Genomic DNA, 21,070 nt, shown 5'->3' with positions numbered 1-21,070 from the left:
TTCCAAAAGGACACAACCTATCTGACCCTGTTGCTGATCACCATCAGAGATCTCTCTACACACCAGATATATCCATTCCCTGTTGTCATTATTGTTCTCATCTGTACTTTCACTATTTTAAAGAGAATTTATTGTAGCTCTTAACTGGAGCATACAAGAGAATTTCAGAAGCAAATCAGATTGTGTTTCATAGATCACAGCAAAGCTTTTCACTCTGTGGGTCATGAAAAGCTATAGTTGATTTTAAAACAAATTGGTGTACTTGTCCTTACACCCGGTCGTAGGGGTGCAGCACAGCTCAGCTAGCTTTTTGAGCCACAGGATTAAAGCAGGCTCACTGTCCCTGCTGCTTCATCCCTCCATGCACAGTCTTCTGAAGTCCCCACCCCCTTTTAGGCATTTCCTGGGCTGTTTGCCCCTAGGCTCGCCCCTCTGGGCCCCACAAGGAGCCCTGAGTCTCACTCCCCTCCTTCAGCTTCCTTCCTTCTCCACACTACTCCATCTTTCCCACTTCCACTCTCTGCCTTCTCTCTCTCTTTCACCTCCCCCTCCTCCTTCTGTTTCTCCTTTTTATTGCTTTTCCCATGTGCTCTTCACCTCCCCTCCACCAATCCCGGAGCAAGCTCCTGCCCTGGGCGGGGTTTGGGGCCCCACTGCTTGATTAGTGGGGCTGGAACTCTGAGCCATCTGCCCATGGCCCGGCTTCATCTTTCCCTGCCCCATCACTATTGGGGTGGGCAGTCTGCCCTCCCCACCCTGGGGAGGGTGGTAGAAGGGGACTGGCTGGCCGGGTCCCTTCGGGGTAGCTGCATCTTCCTCTGGTGGCTGGCTCCCATCTCGTGGTGGGGTCGCTCCCTAGTTCTCCCGGCGACAGAACCTCCCTGTTGGTGAGTTCAGGAGAGGGCTCCCTCCTTGCTGGGTCCCAGTGTGGAGAAAGTCAGGGGTCGTGAGTGGGGTTGGGTCTGTCCCGTCCAGCCCCGGACATGTCTCTCTCTCTCTCTCTCTCTCTCTCTCTCTCTCACACACACACACACACACACACACACACACACACACACACACCCACACACACCCACACACCCATCTCCTACATCTTCTCAAATGTCTTTGCCCTTTTCAATCCTCTCCATCAGTATTTAATCCGAGTGGTGTCTGTCTAAGTGTAAGTCATCTTGCATCATTAGGATAGAATGGATAAAAATTCAAAAATCCAAACAGTACAATAAATTGTCAAGGAAGAAAACACTGCTCATGTCACAAAGCATGAGCCACAAAGTCAATTAAAATATTTTCAAGGGTCCACAACTGCAATTTCTAGTTCATTATAGTTAGTGCATCTTTTAATGCAATTTTCAGTTCATTATGTGAATGCATCTTTCAATGTGAGAAATCATACATAGCCTCAAGGCCAGAGCACCGCTGTTTGTCCTGTGTCTGGATACTCTACTGCCATGTAAAATTGATTAGGGAATTCTTATTAAAATGTTTCTGAATGTCTTTAGATTGCTCCCCCAAATTTCAAACATTAGATGTCTTTAGATTGCTCCCCCAACATTAACCGCCACATACACTGAAGTACGTTAGAATCCCGTCTCCCTTAGTATGAATATTAATTACAAAACAGTAGCGGAGGTCTCTCTACTTCCAAACAGGAATTGTTATGAAACTATTTTCTAGTTAACAAAATACACAGAGAAAGCACGAAACCAAATGCAAGCAAGGTTACCATCTGCTCATCCTCCCGGCTCTCGCTGGAATCTTCAGCCTTCCTGTGAAAAGATGCCGCCTGGGCCCCAGCCACTCGTCTGCCAGGATCTGTCACCTCAGCCAGTCGTTCACCATCTAGGAAAGGGAAAATAAATACCCCAGAGGGCATGAGATGGCTTACATCAGCCCTCACTCCAAACCAGACAAAGGGAGCAACCCCGCAATTTCCTGAAATTCCACACTGGCATGAAATAAGGAAGTTAGGGCAGTTTTGGAGAAATTATTCCCAAAAAAGTCTTTCATGGTGAGTGATACTGGAGAAAAATGAGATCGTAAGTCAAAGTAAAAGGTAAACCACCAATTACTGACCCATGGAGTGACATTACATCACAATGTTTAAAAGACAAGAGTATTTTTACAGAGTGGTTTAGCATTGCCTTCCCAAGTCATCTACACTTTTTTATTTATTTTCAAATTTATATCCCACCCTATTCCCCACAGGGCTCAGGATGGGTCACAACCAAGTCAATAACAGTTCATTAAAAGCATTTAAAATAGCACCATACAAAAATTAAAACAATTAAAACAACAGGGCTATAAACGCCCAGCAACAGTTGTATAATGCTGTTACAGAAAACAGATGGCGGAGCATAATCCTCTCCAGATCATTGTATCTCCACCCCTCACCCCCCGGAGGTCGACTGCATTACCCAAATAATTGTGCCAGGCACGTGCTCACCGGGGCAAGTGAGGTGACACAGAAGTTCTTCTTTGCCTCCTTAATTGCCCTCTCGTAGGATTTCATAAGCGTCCTAAACAAGTATCTGGTCCTTTGTCATGAGTGCACCGCCATACTCGCTCTAGTTGTCTCAGGTCCCGTTTCATCCTCCTCAGACCCTCTGTATACCAGGGGGTTAATTTGGAACAGGGCAGAGAGGACATTTTGGAGCGACAATCTTGATTGGTTCAGAGAGTCTGGCACCCCAAGAGAGTTGTCAGCAGGTAGGGACTCCCGCACAGCATCCTGGAATCTATTCAGGTCCATCAGCCTGCACAGGCAGATCCAAATAAGTCCGTTGCCTAAGCAGGGGAGTGTAGCAGTCTCAATCCGAGCCTTAAGGATGAAGTGATCCGACCATGGCACTCTATCTATACTTTACCCCCAGCAAACTGGGTATTGATTTTACTGACCTCATAAAGTTGGAAGGCTGAGTCAACCTTAAGCATACTAAGACACCGTGGCAGATTCATATTCAACCAGTCCTGTTTACCCTTCCTGCTGATGTAGGTGCTACTTATGCCGGTGAGGTGGGCAAATGTATCGGTGCAGATTTGAGCCATTTCCATGCCGTGCTAAACCTGCCCATCGCTATCCAGGTTTTTAACGTATTTAATGTGTGAATTTTATTGTTGTTATATGATGGAAGTCTTTTTAAGCAGAAAAAGAGGAAGGCCAGCATGAGATGGACTGACTTATTCATGGATGTCATGGCCTTCAGTTTGCAAGACCTGAGCAAGATGTTTTGGAGATCATTAATTCATAGGATCACCTATGAAGAGACTTGATAGAACTTAACACACAGAGAAGCTCTTCAGCATCATTCTGTATGGGCCTGTGAAGTGCTGAATCCTATAAGCAAACGAGCCCAGCATGGAGGGCTCTATGGGATATGGAAGACGAGAAATCAGATGTAAGATTTACAAGTATTTGATGATACTACCGGTCACATTGTAATCAACACTCTTTGTATTCCCAGTAATTATGGAGAGTACCTCTTGCTCCTTCATACAGTACTATAAGAATCTGGGATTGTGGTGGTGGTGGTGGTGGGGGGGGATGACAGCTCCCTTCAGCAGCAATCCCTTCCCCTCACCTGACACTTTCATACTTTCTCTTTGGGAACTTAGGATAAGGTGCAGTACTCTCCTTTTTCCTGCCCTGGTGTAGATCTCACATTGTACCTATCTCAATGGCAGAATATATGAAATGTATTGGTAAAAGCCATCCTGGAACATCTAAAATGTGACTAGGATTCAGGTGCATAGAGAAAGAGAATATGTTCTTTAAAGTGGGCATGAGCCTGCAGAAGGGGTGCTCTGGGACTTGAAAACAGCTTCCAGATTGTTAGGATTGTTTTGTTTCCAAGAAAAGTGCATTGCTTTTTAAGAAAATGTCTCCTTCATTACAGTTACACTAAGAAGTTTGCTGTGGCTCATCAGTGTCATGTTTAATTACATTTACTGTAAATGTTATATGAGAACAAGGATAAACTCTGACCAGAGAAGGGACTGTTAAGAACTCTTTTCAACATATGGCCATAAGCACTCTGTGACAGAGTGCATCCTGCTGCAATCCTAAGAGTGTCTCATATCTCTTGACGTATTTATTAACTTTTCTCTTTTCTTACTGCGGCTTCCAGTGAATGCAAGCACTCCACTTTCAGATCTCCCACATAACAGTCAACTTTCCAAACAACATAGGCCTTAAGATTTATTTTGACTTCATGATTCAGTACAGAAAATTCTGTAACATTAAGTCCACCAGACCAAAACTTATGAAGAATAATGGATACTTTGGAGGTTTGTTGTGTTTTTACAATACAGTGATAAGGATTTAATGGAAAACACAGCGGATGACTCTCTCACACAACAGACAAAACTACTTCAGGATGGAATTGTGTGTCTTTCACTACCTAATTTTGCAGGTGATGAACAGTGATTTGAGTTATATTGCAAGTCTACTTATAGTGAAGTTTAAGGTAAAGGACTGGAATCAAGGATAATGTAAAGAGCGTTATTTCTAACTAGTGCAACTAAGTATGGAAACTGGAACCTTATCACACCATTGGTGCTAATAGCTCTGGCAGAATATCCAGTGAATAGGTCAGGCATCAGAGTTTTTTCTCAGGCCACAGACACCACTTTTTTCTGTGGTGCAGAAACCAACACACAAATAGTGGGGAGTCTCTAAGAATGTAAATTATAAGTACAGCACAGGACAGAATGAAGTATTGTCTCCATGGGAAACCTATCCCAGGGCAAGTCAAGCATAGGTTTCTTAAGGAGTAGAAGACTGCTTTCAATCAAAGCAAGATGGATGTAACCAAAAAAAATCTCTTAGGACACCTAGTCTTGGTTGGGCTGAAGAAGTCAGAGAGAGATTTTAATTGTTTATTGGCAGGAGACTTCTCTCCTGTGTAATATGAATCTCTCAGACAGAGAGCTCCCATCACTCACTTACATTTGCCTCAGCTTGAAAGGAAGGGTTCAATAAATTACTTCTGGGAGGAAGATGATGCAGATAGAACCCTTACTCAGCCTAAGTGGATGGACAAAACTTTTCCACTCTATGTATTGATCCTGACCTATGATATGACTCCAACAGGGTACTTCTGGCCTTGAAGGCCCAGAACACAAGTGAGAGCCTACAATTGGCACTGATGATCTGAACAAGCTTCAGATGGCAGCGTCCCATAGATATATCCTAAAATAGTTCAACCACACTCTCTCAATCACAAAAAAACCCCCAGTGAAAACCAGGTTTTCACATGAGCATATACAAGTTGTCTTACATTTCTCAGGCCAAAGAAAGAGGACCAAGTTCTACGAGAACGGTACTATATAATGATAATAGTTTGATTATATATGCATAGTACTTCCTTTTAAAATGTGAATTCAATGAAGTCATCAGGCTCACTAAAATGTTACATAACAACAGGATAAAACCAATTTCCATTTTAATTGAAAACACACAAGAAACACCATTAACACCATACAGCATTAAGAGTGGAATAACCTACTGAGCAGAATTAAGGCATAAAACCCAATACCTGTTTTCCCCACCCGGATTTCCTATTCAGCGTTGACCTGTGGACAGGAAGCTACTTGTTCTTAGAGGAACAAGTTTTTAAGCAGCCACGGGGAATTGAATTTTTTGTTCCAGACCCAGTAGCCAGTTCTGTCAGTTCTGAATGGCAGCAACAGTGGTTTCCTTGCCATAATTTTAGTTGTTCCAAAGAGATTTGCAGCTTCCTTTCCATTTTTGAAATCAACAGCTGATCTCCTTTCCCCTTGACTTTAAGCAAAGATCACAGCATTAGCATTCAGGCACCAGACAAACACCTCTTTGTGAGTCGGTCTACTTCCTCGGTAATTACCTTGATCTGCTTGAGAAAACAAGTATTCCTCCAACCGTTTTCTAGTAATTTTAATAATCAGTTTATTATATTGGTTTTTATATTGTGATTTGTTATGATCTATTTTGAACCGTTTTTCCAAAAACATAGTATAAATATTACCACTACAATAACCAGAGAAAAAAAGACTTGTAAAGATGATATTTTAAGCTATCTGATTCGAGCTATCTGATTCGAGCTATCTGATTCGAGGGGGTTTATGCAGCTTTTGCAATCATAATGAAACACCTCTGTATCTAACATATAGCTGGCTTAAAAATACAATTTTGGGAGTAACCCTCGCTCTAAAAAAAAGAACCTGAAAGTGGCATCTGCATATGTCCAGACATTAAGAACAACACAAAAAATTATGTGACATTTTGGCAGAGGAGGAGCTCCAACGGGGCAGCCTAGGGACAAATGTCCGGGGCGGCTGCCGTTCATTCACATGGGGTGAGGAGAAAATTGCTCCACACAAAGCAACACCCCCGCCCTGGGATAGCAATGCCTTGCCGCTGCTGCTCAGTGGCTCTAAAAGCCCTCCCCCACCCCCATAAAGAAATCTCGGCCTGTGGAGCAGCTCCACAGGCCCTCCCCTGCCTCCCCTACACCCCTGCAAAGAACTGCGGGGTCGCAGAGCAGCTCTGTGGGTCCTCTCCTGCCCCTCCTGCCCCCCGCAAAGAACAGTGGGCCCACAGAGCAGCTCCACAGGCCCTCCCCTGCCTCCCCCTGCCCCCACAAGGAAACCTGGACTCTGCCACCCCCACCCTAACCTACAGCTTCCCACCCTCCCTCCACCGAAGCCTCATTTTCTAACCTTCCCCCACCTTCACCCTCACTTTGCCTCCCTCCCCCACCCAATACTAACTCTCAACCCTCCCCACCATACTCATCTACTAAACCCCCAACCACTTTCCACCTTCCCCCCACCCCTAGTCATGCCTTCCAACCCTCTCCACCCCAAGCCTTCTAATGCTCCCTTCCCCCAAGCCTCACCTTGCCAACCCTCCCACCCCAGCCCTCACCTTGCCACTCTCCCCCACCTGCCAACCCTCCCCACCTCCATACTCATCTACCAACCCTACCCTCCCCTAGCCACACCTTCCAACCCTCCCTCCACCCAAAGCCTTACCTTACAAACCTTCCCCCACCCCAAACCTCACCTTGCCACCCTGCCCCACCCTAACACTAACCTGCTAACCCTACTCACCCTCATGTTCTCCTACAACCATCCCCTACCACTAGCCACACCTTCCACCCCCACCCCCCTAAGCTTTACCAGTCAACCCTCCCCCATGCCGCACCAGAATACTCACCTTCCTTGCAACTTGCAAAGTTGCTACGGCCCGCAACCCAGCGCCAGCTGCTGCCGCCGCCCCCCCTCCATCGGAGGTCATACCTGCCTCATGGGCCCAGACCCCAGCTTGCAAAGGTAAGGGGGGTGGAGTGGCATTTGGAGCAAGTGTTGCCCCGGGCACCATTTTCTACTGATATGCCGATGCTTCCTATCCCTGCCAGCCCGCAAAGAAGAGGAAACCCTTCAAGGTTCCTGCTCCACATGAGCTTCTACCGCACATCTTGAGATCCTCACCACACAACAGAGGGCACCCTGACTGGTGAAGGGAGAGGCTTTGACCGATCCTTCCCTAAGCTGGTTTGCTAGCTTTAAGCACCAGCCCCTACTGGCAAGTGAGGAAAGAGAGAGCAGTGTGGGGAAAAAACCTGTTAAGGATGAAACCCAACCAGCTTGCAACCAAAGAAAGGCTCAGAGTGTTTTTGATGCTAAAGAAAAGGCTGTCCTTGAGTCTCTCATTCTCTGTTTTCCTTCCACCTCATTTCACCTCTTCTCTATCACTCACACACCCAAACTTTGCTGAGCAAAACCAAAGATTCAATTGGAAAAGCATTTTTCTTATATCTGTGGTTAAAAGCGATAGCAAGAAAAGTGTGTGTGTGTGTGTGATGTGTGTGTGTGTGTGTGATGTGTGTGTGTGTGTGTGTGTGTGTGTTTGGGGGAGAATGTGTTACCAGCTGTGACGGACTGCTGAGTAAGGGTTAACTTTAAAGTGCAGTTCTGTCAGAGCAAGAGTTAACTCGGAGCTCCACCTGATTGGCTGGCTGGTACTGCAGATGTTTAAAAAACCAGAGGTGTTCAAGGGAGAGAAAGAAAAAGAGGGTGAGCTCCCAAAGGCACCTGGTGGGCCACTGCGAGTAGCAGAATGCTGGACTAGATGGACTCTGGTCTGATCCAGCAGGCTAGTTCTTATGTTCTTATGTTCTTAGGGTGAAGGGACAAAGCTGTCAGAACTGAGAGAGGGAGAGAGCTTTGGTTTTCAAGAGGCTGGATAGCCGGTTTTTAGTGAAGGACTAAAGGCCAGGCTGAATGGAAAACTTGAGCCAGGGTCTTAGGGCAGCCATTCTCAACGAGGGTTCCCTGGTACCCTGGGGTGACGTGACCATGTCCCAGGGGTACCACGGCAACACTACCGCCCCCCCTCATTTTTGTGGTGTCTTCCACCGGCGCCAGCAAGGACATAGAGCTGGCCCATGGGGCAGGGCCTGCCACAAGGTCAGCAGCCACCACCACCCCCAGAGGGGAAGGTGGGGTGTGTGGCAAGCAGGGGCAATGGAAGGGGAAGGTGGAGGGTGGCGGCAGGGATACCATGAGATATGAAGAGTGAGGTCAAGGGTACTCTGACCCCGAAAAGGTTGGGAAACACTGTCTTAGGGAAAAATCATCACAAAGGCAATACTTAAATCACACAGAGGGCTTGTATGTAGGTCTCTGAGGAGAAAGCACCTAGATATGGGACACTGAAGTCTCTGAGGGTGTGTATCATTTAATTAACAGAGTCGGGAGTGGGTTTCCAGGTGAAATAGCTCAGAGCCTGGTCTGGAAAGCCCAGTGTGCCTCTTTTTTAGCGAAAGTAGTTGGATTTTTAAGTACCTGCCAAATTCTGTGAAGGAAAGATTTTCCCTGTGAAAGAACTACAGTAGAAGGAAGTTTTGTAAAAATGGAGTCAGAGTATTGTCTGGAAACTATAATAGAATATCTAAAACAACAAAGGTGTTTATTAAGTATTCCTGCCAGAAAACAAGAACAGTTTAATTATTTCTGTAACTTATTTTCTTGTAAATCTGTAAACCAACATTTCATCTTTGTTTGCCTGTTAATAAGCCTCAAGAGTCATTCAAGGGTGCCCCAATCCAGCCTGGGAAGAGCAGTCAGTTTTGGAGGGAAAAGTAAAAATCCCATCACAGAGCTATCAGTATACCCAAGAGCTGGCAGTTAGAATAAGGCTGACAGGAACTCCTGAGGAGCCTTAGATGTGTGCCAGCTCGGTCTGTGCTAGCTACCATTACACCAGCCTTACATTAAAATGAAATTTCATCTCAAATATGCCCCCCCCACCTTCCCAGGAACTACCTCTTGTGATATTTGCGGGGGGAGGGAAGGAAGAGAGCAGAGTCAACCAGAATATACGTCCATCCGTCCGTCCGTCCGTCCTTCCTCTCTCCTTTTCTCCCTTCCTTCCTGTGATTTTTTTATTTGTTTCCTCTCCCTCCTATTGCTTCCTCTCTCCCTCCCTTCACTGCACATGGCGGGGGAGGGGGGAGAGAAGGAGGGGCTAGGCTATGTCACTTGTGTGTCCCTCCCAGGACAAAATCAATACAGAAATCAATGCTAGTGTCAAGTCATCGGCTTAAGACAGTATTATTTTGAAATGGAGTGCAAGGAAAATTACTAATGGGTTGTTTAGAGACTACAGTGTATTATGACAGCATGTGTAAGTAAGGCCTATGACAGTGTCAAGAGTATTATATACCTTGACCGGAGATCCCTTAGATTGTGAGGCCTTAGGCTTCATCCTGCCAAGCTGATAGGTAAATCTGGTACTAGAGAAGGGAGAAGCTGGAACAAGTGGAGACAAGCCAGTGACTAGAGGGGAGAAATGGGATTCCTTCTCCCCCATGAGTCCTTGGCGGTCACTTCCCATAACAATTATTCCTGATCCAGTATTTTTCTCCCAAGTCTGCACTGATCCTGACACTCTTCTAAACAAGTCAAGTTTATTTTTTTACTCCATACAGTGTTAAGATAATCTCTTCCTCCCGCCAAATGATATAGGTAATATTTTAAATATATTAGTTGCATACTTATGTGAACAATATATGTCTTTATCATGGAGTGTACTCCTAAAATCCTATGAAATGAGCAGAAAGGACATTGAACAAACCACAGCAGAACTGCAGGAGAAAAAACAAGGACTGCAGCTCCCCATTAATCAAAGACATCTCTATCTTGCGTTGATGAGTATGGAGAAGACAGAATAAAGCAGCATTTTTTCCTGTGAAAGGAGAGGAGGACAGGCCAAGAGAACCAACCATTTGGATGTTTTTTGCAGAGAGAAATCATATTGGTAAGGTACTTAAAAAGCAGCACTTGCTCATATAAAACTGAACTGGGTGCTACACTTTGTGAACATACCAAGCCGGAAAAAAAAGTAACCGACAATTTAATACTGAAACTATAGTAAGTGTCGTTTTAAACAAATTCAACTGGCAAATGGAAATTAACTATCAGGGAGGAATGGTCTTTTAAAAAGCTGCTGGATGATACCAGAATGATCTAATTGTCAGGTAGAAATTCCAGAAGGTGACCTATCAACGAAAGGATGAACAAAGGAGTCTTTATTTGTATAAAGGACTATATCGAAGACTGCACCTTATCTCATTTTTACATCCATACACAAGCAGACACTTCTCCCTCACCCACATACACAGTGTACCATCCTCATACTACCTTTGCTACTGCATAAAGCGCTTTTCTTAACAACCGACTATGTTATTATTTACTATTATGACATTCAAGTATCAGTTTACTAGACTGAAAAAGTATTTTCAGTTCCTAAGTGGCAGTATTACATTTTCAGATACAGTGGGATCAGATACTTGGATGCTAGCATAAAAAAAAGTTTCAGGTGCCCAGGTGTCTGGGATTTTTGAAGACTCAATTTGTTAACTTTTGAAACACAGTATCTTCTCAGGATTTGAAAGAACAATTTAAAGAAAAATGAGATAGATGGAATTAAGCTTATGGCAATTCATTTACCATCAAAGAGTTGGTAGCAGATACAAAATATAGTACTTGGTATGCAAGTGACATGAACGACTATTTTCCATAGATGTTTAAAAAGTCAAATTCCTGTCCCTGTTCACCTCATGAGATATACTCTCACTACAATTATTCAAAGGAACTCCATCTTTTGTACAGGAAGCTTTCTGCAGTGCCTTTTACAGGACTGTTTGTAACAGGATTGTTTGTAAAAATAACTGCCCATTCCCACAGCACTCTCTTTGGAAGCTACCAATCCATCCAAATGAACAACCTCAGGGGGAAAAAGTTCTTTTCATTCTACTAGCCAGATCTTCCAAATGAGAACGGGGATATCTGATGTATCTCTCTCTGACCGCATCAGTATTCCACAATAAAGCACACTAGAATCTTGTACACACTAATTATTGTATTTACCTAGTTCAATAATAATTTGTGATGTGTCACACTAGAAAGATTACTCAGACCAGCATTAGCTAGCTTCTGCTGGCTCTAGCAGTAAAGAGTCTACCTTGTATACTTTTAGTAACTATATCCTTTCCCACTGAAAGATCTAAGTACAGTCAGTACTTCTTTGGCAGAAGAGAGTTACATGCTTCTGGAGTAGTAAATAGTCCCTTGGTGTTTAGGGTGGGGGGAAGGTCAGAGGGGGCTTGGGAGGGTTGGTGTCAGACCTGACTTGGCTGCCGCTGCCCTATTGAGCCTGGCTTGGTGTTTGGGATGGGGGAAGGTTTGGAGGGGGAGAAAGTGGAGGCGGATGAATTCACAATTCTACTTATATCTTTTGGTGGGACAGTGTATAAAACATATAAAATAGTCCATTCCGGCATGCAGGATTTAAGGTGACTTCTGTTCTGGATGGTGTTGCACTTCCCCTGAAGAAACAGTTCTGGGAGCGCTCTTGGACCCAAGCCTGCTACTGGATGATACTACTGTAAGGTGTCTCCTTCCAGCACCTGGGGGAGGGGGATATGAACTTACCAGCAGCAAACTTAGACCTAATATCAGGATGTCCCTGCAGTCATCTATGACATGATGACATTGGTTCCAGAACACACTGGGAGTCACATCACCATCCTGTTGATGGCAGAGAACAAGGCTTAAATTTGCTGTCATTAAATTCTCCCACTAACTGGCTGAATGGCACTGTGGGGGAAGGGCTGCAAAACTGATTAGTCACCTACAGTCTTTCCCGGACAGAAAAGATCTGACAATTATGGTTGGTATGCACTAGTGTGGTGTAGTGGTTAAGAGCAGGTGGATTCTGATCTGGAGAACCGGATTTGATTCCCCACTCCTCCACCTGGGTGGCAGAGGCTTATCTGGTGAACTAGATGTGTTTCCGCATTCCTGCTGGGTGATCCTGGGCTATTCACAGTTCTTCGGAACTCTCTCAGCACCACCTACTTCCCAAGGTGTCTGTTGTGGAGAGAGGAAGGGAAAGGAGTTTGTAAGCCACCTTGAGTCTCCTTACAGGAGAGAAAGGTGGGGTATAAATCCAAACTCTTTTTTTCTTCTTCCTAATTACATCCTCGTTAGATTATTGAAACGCACTCTATGTGGGGTGGTTCTTGAAAAGCGTTTGGAAACTTCAGTTGGTATAGAACACTGTAGCCAGGTTGTTGAGTAGAGTGTGCCATGGGGCCCATATCACTCCAGACTTGACCCATCTACAGTGACTTCCAATTTGTTTCTGGGCATAATTCAAGGTGCTAGTCTTGACTTTCAATGCCCTGTACTGGTTGGGACCAACATACCTGAAGGACTGCCTAATCCTTCATGAACTCATCTGAGGAAGCCCGTTTTTTGGGCCCCTATCTTCTGAGATTAGGCGGGTGGCCACTCAAGAGAGGGCATTCTTATTTTAGTCATGACCACAAGGTTCTGGAACTCACTCCCCAGGGAGATTCATCTGTACCCTTCTGTTGTTATATTGTACCAACGGGTGAAGACATTTTTGTTTTGTTTGACATTTCGTCAAGGATTCCTCCTTCCTAACCAATGTTTTTATGGTTTGTACATATTTTAACTGCTTTGTATGTATTTTAACTCTGATTTTAATTTTTATAAATGTTGGTTTTATAATGTAGTAGGTTCCAGTTATAATGCTTTTATAATGTCATGTACTTTTAAATTGTTAGACACCCTGGCCACCCTTGTAAGGGCGGAAATAAAAACATAAATAACATAGCACCACTATATTTTATTTCCATATAAAGAAAGAGGGACAGCCACTGACAGTAACTATTTCTTTATCACATTCTATAAAACAAACATAAAAGGAAGATGCTTTGCTAAACAGGGGAGTATTAGTCTTGCCAGCATTTACACCATAAGAATTTCACCAGTGACCAGGATGCCTCTCTCCAGCAGTCTTGCCAGTTTTAGTCTTTGTGTGGCCATAACACTCAAAGTACCACAACAGTCACTGCAGGGACTACAAGACTCTATCTAATGAAGGAGGGTGGAGAAATATATTTCTCCAACCCTTCATGACAACACTTTATAGACTGCATAATGGGAAGATGCAACTTTCCTAAAACAGAAATATATGTATTGGGATCTGGATCCCCAGCAACAACCAAGTAACAGTTTCACATTGATAAAATGTTAAAGAAATAATCTGGAAAGGGTCCTCCATTTCAGTTTTGTGGTTGACTCAACTAGAAGCAATAAAAATAGCTATTTGAGGAGGAATAAGGCAGGGATGCAGAGAAAGAAAGCATTCTTTAACTCTGGGACATGTTGGTTATCTTGTCCCTGACACTGAAAACAAAAAGAAGATGAATGCTCTCATTAATAAAGCCCCTGCCCCACTTCTCTTCTAAGCAGCAGGAAGTACGCACCTCTCCCCGTTCTTCTGTGCTAGTCCACAGTGCTAAAACCATTAGTATTCTAGAAGCAACCTGCTCCATCCCCCCTTTCTCACTCCCCAACCCATCTCCTAGGAGACAGAAGCAGAAATATCATCCACACAAGGCCTGAATAACAGGAACAGGAAATTAAGTCCTAAAGTTCTCTTATCCTGTTCCTAGTCATTACAGAGCCTTGACAATCCGATTTCTTTTCTCATTTTTTGGCAACTATCAGTTTCACTCAATTCCCCACCAACTCCTCTCATTCTCCCTTTTAAAAATAACTTGTGGATCTACTTGAGATGAGGTACATGAGAAAATCTACAGGGTCTCAGGGTGAGGTAGGTACTGTAAAAAATAAAACAAATATCCATAAAGGCAAGGTCAATGCAATCAGGGCTCAAACCAGATTAACAGCCAACTGAAGTCCATCAGTTAGGGATGCCACAACACAGAGAAAAAAGGGCAAAGACTTAATATATGGAAATAGGCATTTGAAGGTTTGCATGTCACAGTGGAGAACATCATCATCTGCTAAATAATATCCCATTAAGCTTCTGTTAAAGGGGCTGGGCAGTTTTTCTCCAGGTTGTTGGCAACCTTATCTTCAGAAATGAGGCAGAAGAATAAGGGGGGCAGGAGACATATCAGAGCAAGCATCATAATGTTGCACATTCATTAACACATAATTCAGTAAACTTTCTGAAAACTCATACACAAAGTCAACGAAAGATGAATCCAAATCAATCTCTACATACTTTCAATTTTTTCTAGATGCAAATAGGGAAATACTTCTCTTCTTATACCGGCTATTACTATCTAAGCTGCCCTTAACCACAAATTGCTAAACTCTGTTATAGGCCTTTATTCTAAAGCACCCGGCTCTGCTTTAAAAGCCACAAGGATGTTTTTTTCTTTAGAAAAACATAATTCCACAAAAACATAATTGATGTACAATCTGTTACTATCAACAGTTTGACATAAGCGTTGCCAGCATGTGAAATGCCAGAATATGACCACATATTCGCACATTTATAAGCTTGTGTATTAGAGGCAAGACACATTTACCTACATTTCGGGGCCAAACTACACATTACAATGGATTTGACTGGCACTGCAATCCTAAACAGATGTATACCCTTCTAAATCCACTGGGCTTAGGACATGCAGTCTAAATTCAAAAAGCAGCCAACAGAGGGATGATATAGATTTGGGTTGAAACCCCCAGAAAAGCAGGAAGGTAACTGTTTTCTCTCATGCTCCCCACCTCCCAGCACACATGTACTTTTGCATGGGAAATAGACAGGCAGAGTCTCCTTATTGGGGTGAAAAGCAAGCTTGAGAAAATACTGTTCGGGAAACTACACCCCTTTTGGACTGCATCAGTCCTAATCCCTCTCTCCACCCCTACACAGCTGCTTTTCAAGGCTAACCAACACACCAGGGGATCAGATCAAGGACCCCCAACTGAACATTTGGTTTGATCCTCATTAATTTAACTCTTAGAGACTTTCAGAAGGACACTGAATCCTGAAAAATAACGATTCTAGCAGCACGCTAACAAAATTTTAACAAATATCTCAAAGGCAAAGACTGAGACAAAACAGGACAGTGTTTTACCAGGGTCAAGGATCAGTAAATGGGAACTATCTCAGTGAAGAACAATAGCTGGAGCATTGACAATCACCAGTTTGCCAGCGGTAAGCAGAAAGTTAATCCTGGCAATTGTGAGAGAAAGCCTCCAGGCAGGTCCCATCACAAGAGTAACACATTTTTCGAAAAACTGCCAGCAGAGTATGTCACTTTCAAAAACACAACCAAGCTGCTCTTGTGGTATTGTGGACTGGAACAGCAACAACAGCACACATGTACAAATCTCCTCTACCTCCCAGCCCCCTCCCTGATTAGGTACAAAAGGAATGCACATATGTTGCAGAGCAGGAAGCAAGAAAACTGAGCCTTGCTGGTTCCCAGAAACAATGTTTGGCTGCCAAGCAAATCCAAATTTTGTGGATCTCTGTTATTCATCACACTAAATTCCATTTGGGTAGGTCTCTTTTTATATTTCCTATTACACTGTGGAGTTTGTGGTATTTTTGATACCCTAAAATAAATCCTGAATTTCTGCAATTTCTCCTGTGTGACCACATAGGTCAACATTAAGGGGAGAAGACCCTAAAATAGGATTGTGTTCTAAAAAGAATTAGGAGACAAAAGGGAAAGCACAGTGAATGGTACTGTGGTGTAGTGGCATTCATTCAGAAGAAAGAAATCAAAGGAAAAAAGGCTCTTAAAATGAAGGTGCAGATGGGACAATCTGACAAATGATCCCAATCTGACAAAGAAACCTTCTGAATTGTCCAGAATGTCAGTGTTTTCAAAGAAAATGTTATGTCCAGTTTTGTTTAAGACATGTTCTGCAACTGCAGATTTTTCTGGATGGTTAAGCAGACAGTGTCTTTTGTGCTCCTTAATATGAGTTTGAATGTTGTGTTTTGTGGTTCCTAGGTAGACCTTTCCACAGCTGCAGGGTATGCGATAGACTCCTGCAGAAGTGAGGGGGTTTCTCTTGTCCTTTGCTGAGCGTAGCATCTGCTGTATTTTCCTGGTATGCTACGTCCACAGCATTCCCTTCCTCTACCAAGTTTGTCACTCTATCAAAAAAAGAGATAAGATTAGTCTGGCATGACTTGTTTTTCAGAAACACATGCTGACTTTTTGTGATCACAATATTCCCTTCTAAATGCTGGCAGACCGCCTATCTAATGATTTGCTCCAGAATCTTCCCTGGTATTGATGTCAGGCTGACTGGACGGTAATTATTAGGGTCCTCCTTTTTCCCCTTTTTGAAGATGGGGATAACATTAGCCCTCCTCCAGTCCACTGGGATTTCTCCTGTTCTCCAGGAATTTTCAAAGATTATAGCAAGTGGTTCTGAGATTACTTCTGCCAGTTCTTTAAATATCCTGAAATGTAGTTCATCAGGTCCTGGAGATTTGAATTTGTTTAACATAGCCCTATCTCTTTATTTATTTTGTGCTGAATTTCTCCTATTGTATCTTCTGTTTCATTTTCACCTGGATGAGAACCTTTTTGGGAAAAGACTGAGGCAAAAAAGGTGTTCTGCCTTTTCTCCATCCCCTGTTAGCATTTTGCCGTATTCTCCATGCAGTGATTCTCAGGCTGTCAACCCCACAGGATCAGTTCCCCCTTTCTTACTACCTATTGCTTGTTGCAAGTAGCACTTATACACCATTTGGCTGACAAACTCTACTTTTTTCTGACCTTTGCACATGTTTAGAAATTGATATCAATGTGGTAGGGCAGGAGTTACCACAAGAATAATGTTTTAAAGTCAGATTTATCTCCAAACGTTGTATTTCCTGAACCCTAAGTCATGGCTGTGACTCTTTTGCATAAGTTTGTCTATTTGCATAGGGCTAAGACCTGTCATGTTTCTCATACCAGGCTATAAACCTCTCTGAACCATTATAAAAGCCAGGTCTGTAAATATAAAAATAACAGGATGAAGACAGGTGTATTACTTTGTCAGAAATATGTTTGGATACTCCCCACAATTAAAAATCCTCTAGCATTACAGAAACAGCTGAAACTTACTCAGGTAACATTTTAATTCTCAAGGGGAAAACAATGACTGGATCTAAAGGCAAGAGAAGCATGAAGCAATATCTATTGCTACATTTTGATTCATGCTACAGTAAAAAAGAATGAGTTCAGACTACTTCAAACTCCCACTCAGAGACAGACACAAGACAACCAGCAATCCATATTACTGCTCATGGGAGCTTTTAAATCCACATATCTTTTAAGAGGATTTTTAAAAATCATACCAGTGCCACCAATAGTTTTCACGTAAACATGATGGACAGGGAGAGCTTTCTTTTCCTTGTAGTCTGGAAGAAAGTGATAAGCAATCCGTCACAGGCTGCTTCACTGACTTTCTAGGCTGGAAAGACAGGACTTTAGGGCTTCCTAACTAATGCAAAGAATTCCAGTTTATTACCAATTTAATAAAAGATCATCATGTGAGGATGTACTATTATCTCCAGGCGTGATCAGCTAGCATGGTCCTACAGGAACTATATTGTAAAGGTTATATGAGCATCTCTCACCAATGAATGCCTTGAACTGGATGGCCTAGACTAGAGCTGTTGCCCATCTGAGTGTTGGTTGGTTCTATAATGTATATAGTTCTGCATTATGTGAAACTGTGCTGACATTCTGTTAAATCCCAGAATTTCTCCTGTGCTGACATTCTGTTAGATCCAGTTCTAATAATCAGACTCTGGCATATTGCTCAGTAGCCTTTATTATGGATTCACAGATTGGGATACAGGTTCAAAGCCAGTTCTAAAGAACCTGGCTGACACTCATTTATCCCCACATAATCCCCCCCTCCCATTTTCCCAGTGCAGAACATCTGGCAGCAGTTATTTTCAGTTGTACCTGGTTATTCAGTTGTACAGGGTTATTGTATAAGTTATTCTTTCCCATGGTACTGGCATGTCAGAGGAGGCCTAGTTGTCTAGAAGCAGCAAGGAAGCCATGAACTCATGTCAAGACAGAGTACAGTGAACAAGGTTCAGACAGCAATGGTTACATATATTAAAAGGATATAGGATACGACCCTGATACATTCAACAACCCAGTGCTCACCTCCTAAATTATTTTTGGACTTCCTAATCCCATGATCCCATATATAAGCAAGACAAACAATAGGTCCCCAGAAGTGGCCTAGTACAGGCCAATGTTGGTGATCAGTCACAGCTTTTGGAAAAGTAGAAGACCAAATGGGGCAGGAAAGTGAGTTTCAAAAACACTGCGCTAGAGACAAGGTGAACTATGTCTTGATCTAGGAAGGGGTGAAAGTGAAGTTTCATAACTGGGAAAAATTCAAAAAGGTATGTCTTTTTAGAAGGGCAATCTACCCTTGATAACAAAGAAAGGCCACTCTTGCCCCTTTATAGTATAAAGAGACCTTAGTACACTGATTAAATGGAAGGAAAAAGTGATTGATAGAAAATGATGAACAACACTCCCAAGAGATAGTTTCAGGTGGATAGCTATGTTAACCTCTAGCAGTAGAATATGTGATGTTTTGTACTGGACAAAAAAAGCTATGATACCAGAAAACTTATACACTAGAAAATTGTGTTGATCTTTAAGGTGCTGTTGAACAGAAATGTTGTCCTAACACCCAAAGTGAAGATTTAGTGGATATCTTACTGTGCCTTCTCTGGGGCATCCAGTCTTTGAGGAGAAATTGTCAGGAACTTCTGATAACTCTGACATGGTACTACAGGGGAAACAAAACATCCACAGAGCTTAGAGTTTGAACAAAGAATACCCTGAACCCCAAGGCTCAGTTATTAATAACATTGGCTCTGTCAAAAAGATGCACAGAAGAGAAACTTTTCTGGCTGGCAGTTTATGTGCCCTCCTATTGGATTATATGTTTAATACCGGGCCGGGGGGGGGGGGGGTTGTAATGATTATCCAAGCACCCACTAATACTGGATAATGATGTTGACCATCTAAATGTTTGGTTTGGTTCTATAGTTCTGTTGGATGTTGACTGTGAGACTGTTTAAGATCTGTGCTGGACACTGTGTCTTAGACCTTTGAAAACCATTATTAGAGATTCACAAATTTATTGTGGTAGAACTTTTTGTGGACTACAGTTTACGTTATCATCACTCTGTACTTGAATAGTTTTTTTCAATACTAATAAATATTTTGTATAAAAAGTATGCTGTTTTAATAATGTGACTTCAATTTAAACGGGCATAGCAATTCTTATTAAATAATCATATCTGAGATCTAACAATATTGGTACAAAGGACAGGAACTACCACACACCTAGTCTTACCCTCTTTTTTGATAATGTAAAAAACAATATTGTTTCCCAAGATGGAGGATTGGGGAGGTGGTAGTTAAAAGAAACACAAATCAGCGTATTTTAAAGTGTTCTGATGAAGTTTGCATTTTAAAAGATTATGGATATTGTTTTGAGTGAGAATTATTTTACAAAACAAAATTAACATATTTCATAGGTTCTGTGATATTCTCTAGTCATTATTACTTTTAAAAAAATCTCCCAAATGATCAATGATTAGATATGCATCCAGTTAATTCCTGACTCCCAGGAGGCCCCTTTCACTGGAATGTTATGAAAAAGGTCAATTTTTTTGCACAGAAAGCAGTCAAGGCCCCTCCTCCACCACTGGCACTGCCTAGTTTGTAAGGGTTATGAAGCTAGTTCCCACTGGGGCCACCTGACATTCTGCTCCCTTGAATCAGAGCAGCCAGTCTCTTGCATGCCGAGCTTGATTGGATTTATGAACATGCAACAGCCTAGCCTCCGCTTCATCGGTGACTGACTGCTTTGTTGGCTCTAGGTTACACTTTGCCAACCGGTAATGAAGCAGACAGAGCATGCCTGATGAAGAAACAAATCTGTCTTATAGCCATAGCTCCAGCAGGATTTTGTAGTTCAGCAGCTGTTAAAAATATCTGCCAGAGCTCATAGTGCCCCAAAGGCCAGCTACCAGTCCTGTTTAGTGTTTCCTGAGGCATCAAAAGACAGCAAGCAGCAGCACAATATAAAACAAAAGCAGCAGAAGTGCTTACATAATTGACCACTCAGCCTGGAATCTTCCAATAGTTATGATTATGACATGAATATGTATGTAAATAGATTCTACAGAAGAAAGGTTACTATATTGCGGGGTAACACGTTCATACCCAACACAGTTACGTTTTATTCTCTATAGGCAGGACCTTTTCCAGGCAGGTTAACTGATTCCCTAAAAGAAGCATGACAGGCAGAAAACCTATAGGTAAAGCTTTTTCCAGCATGGGGATGTAGAGATGGGAAAAGCTTTGCCTACTGAACACCCATAAAATTGTTACAGAAGCACAATGGCTCTGCCAAAAAAAATGAAATGACAACAATCTTAGAATTTCTTAACAGCAAAAGCATACAACAGAATAGCACATCTGTATATAATACTTTATGGGGTCCTTCAGATCTCTAAGATCATAGCTGTGCGAATTTGTTATGAAGTCAGACTCCTACCCCAAGTACTAAAATGTCTAGCTATTTTATAATAAAGACCATATGCCAACCAGCTGCCTTTTCTTGTCTTTGTGCAGGAAGATCTTTCCCTTCTCACTACTATTCCCTTTCTATACTG

General features: G+C 42.8%; 1 protein-coding gene across 1 annotated transcript in view; it reads right to left on the bottom strand.

The window, feature by feature from the left end:
• B4GALNT4 (beta-1,4-N-acetyl-galactosaminyltransferase 4) overlaps positions 1 to 21,070 on the bottom strand; it is a 188,033-nt gene that overhangs the window by 93,779 nt on the left and 73,184 nt on the right. Inside the window, exon 2 of the mRNA XM_048483594.1 lies at positions 1,727 to 1,842. Coding sequence (XP_048339551.1) covers positions 1,727 to 1,842 — 116 coding nt within the window. The remainder of the gene's footprint in view (positions 1 to 1,726; positions 1,843 to 21,070) is intronic.

The sequence above is a fragment of the Sphaerodactylus townsendi genome, linkage group LG02, assembly GCF_021028975.2.
Source record: "Sphaerodactylus townsendi isolate TG3544 linkage group LG02, MPM_Stown_v2.3, whole genome shotgun sequence".
Classification (NCBI taxonomy): Eukaryota; Metazoa; Chordata; class Lepidosauria; order Squamata; family Sphaerodactylidae; genus Sphaerodactylus; species Sphaerodactylus townsendi.
Note: the sequence above shows the minus strand (reverse complement) of the source record. Positions and strands in the feature narration are given on the sequence as shown.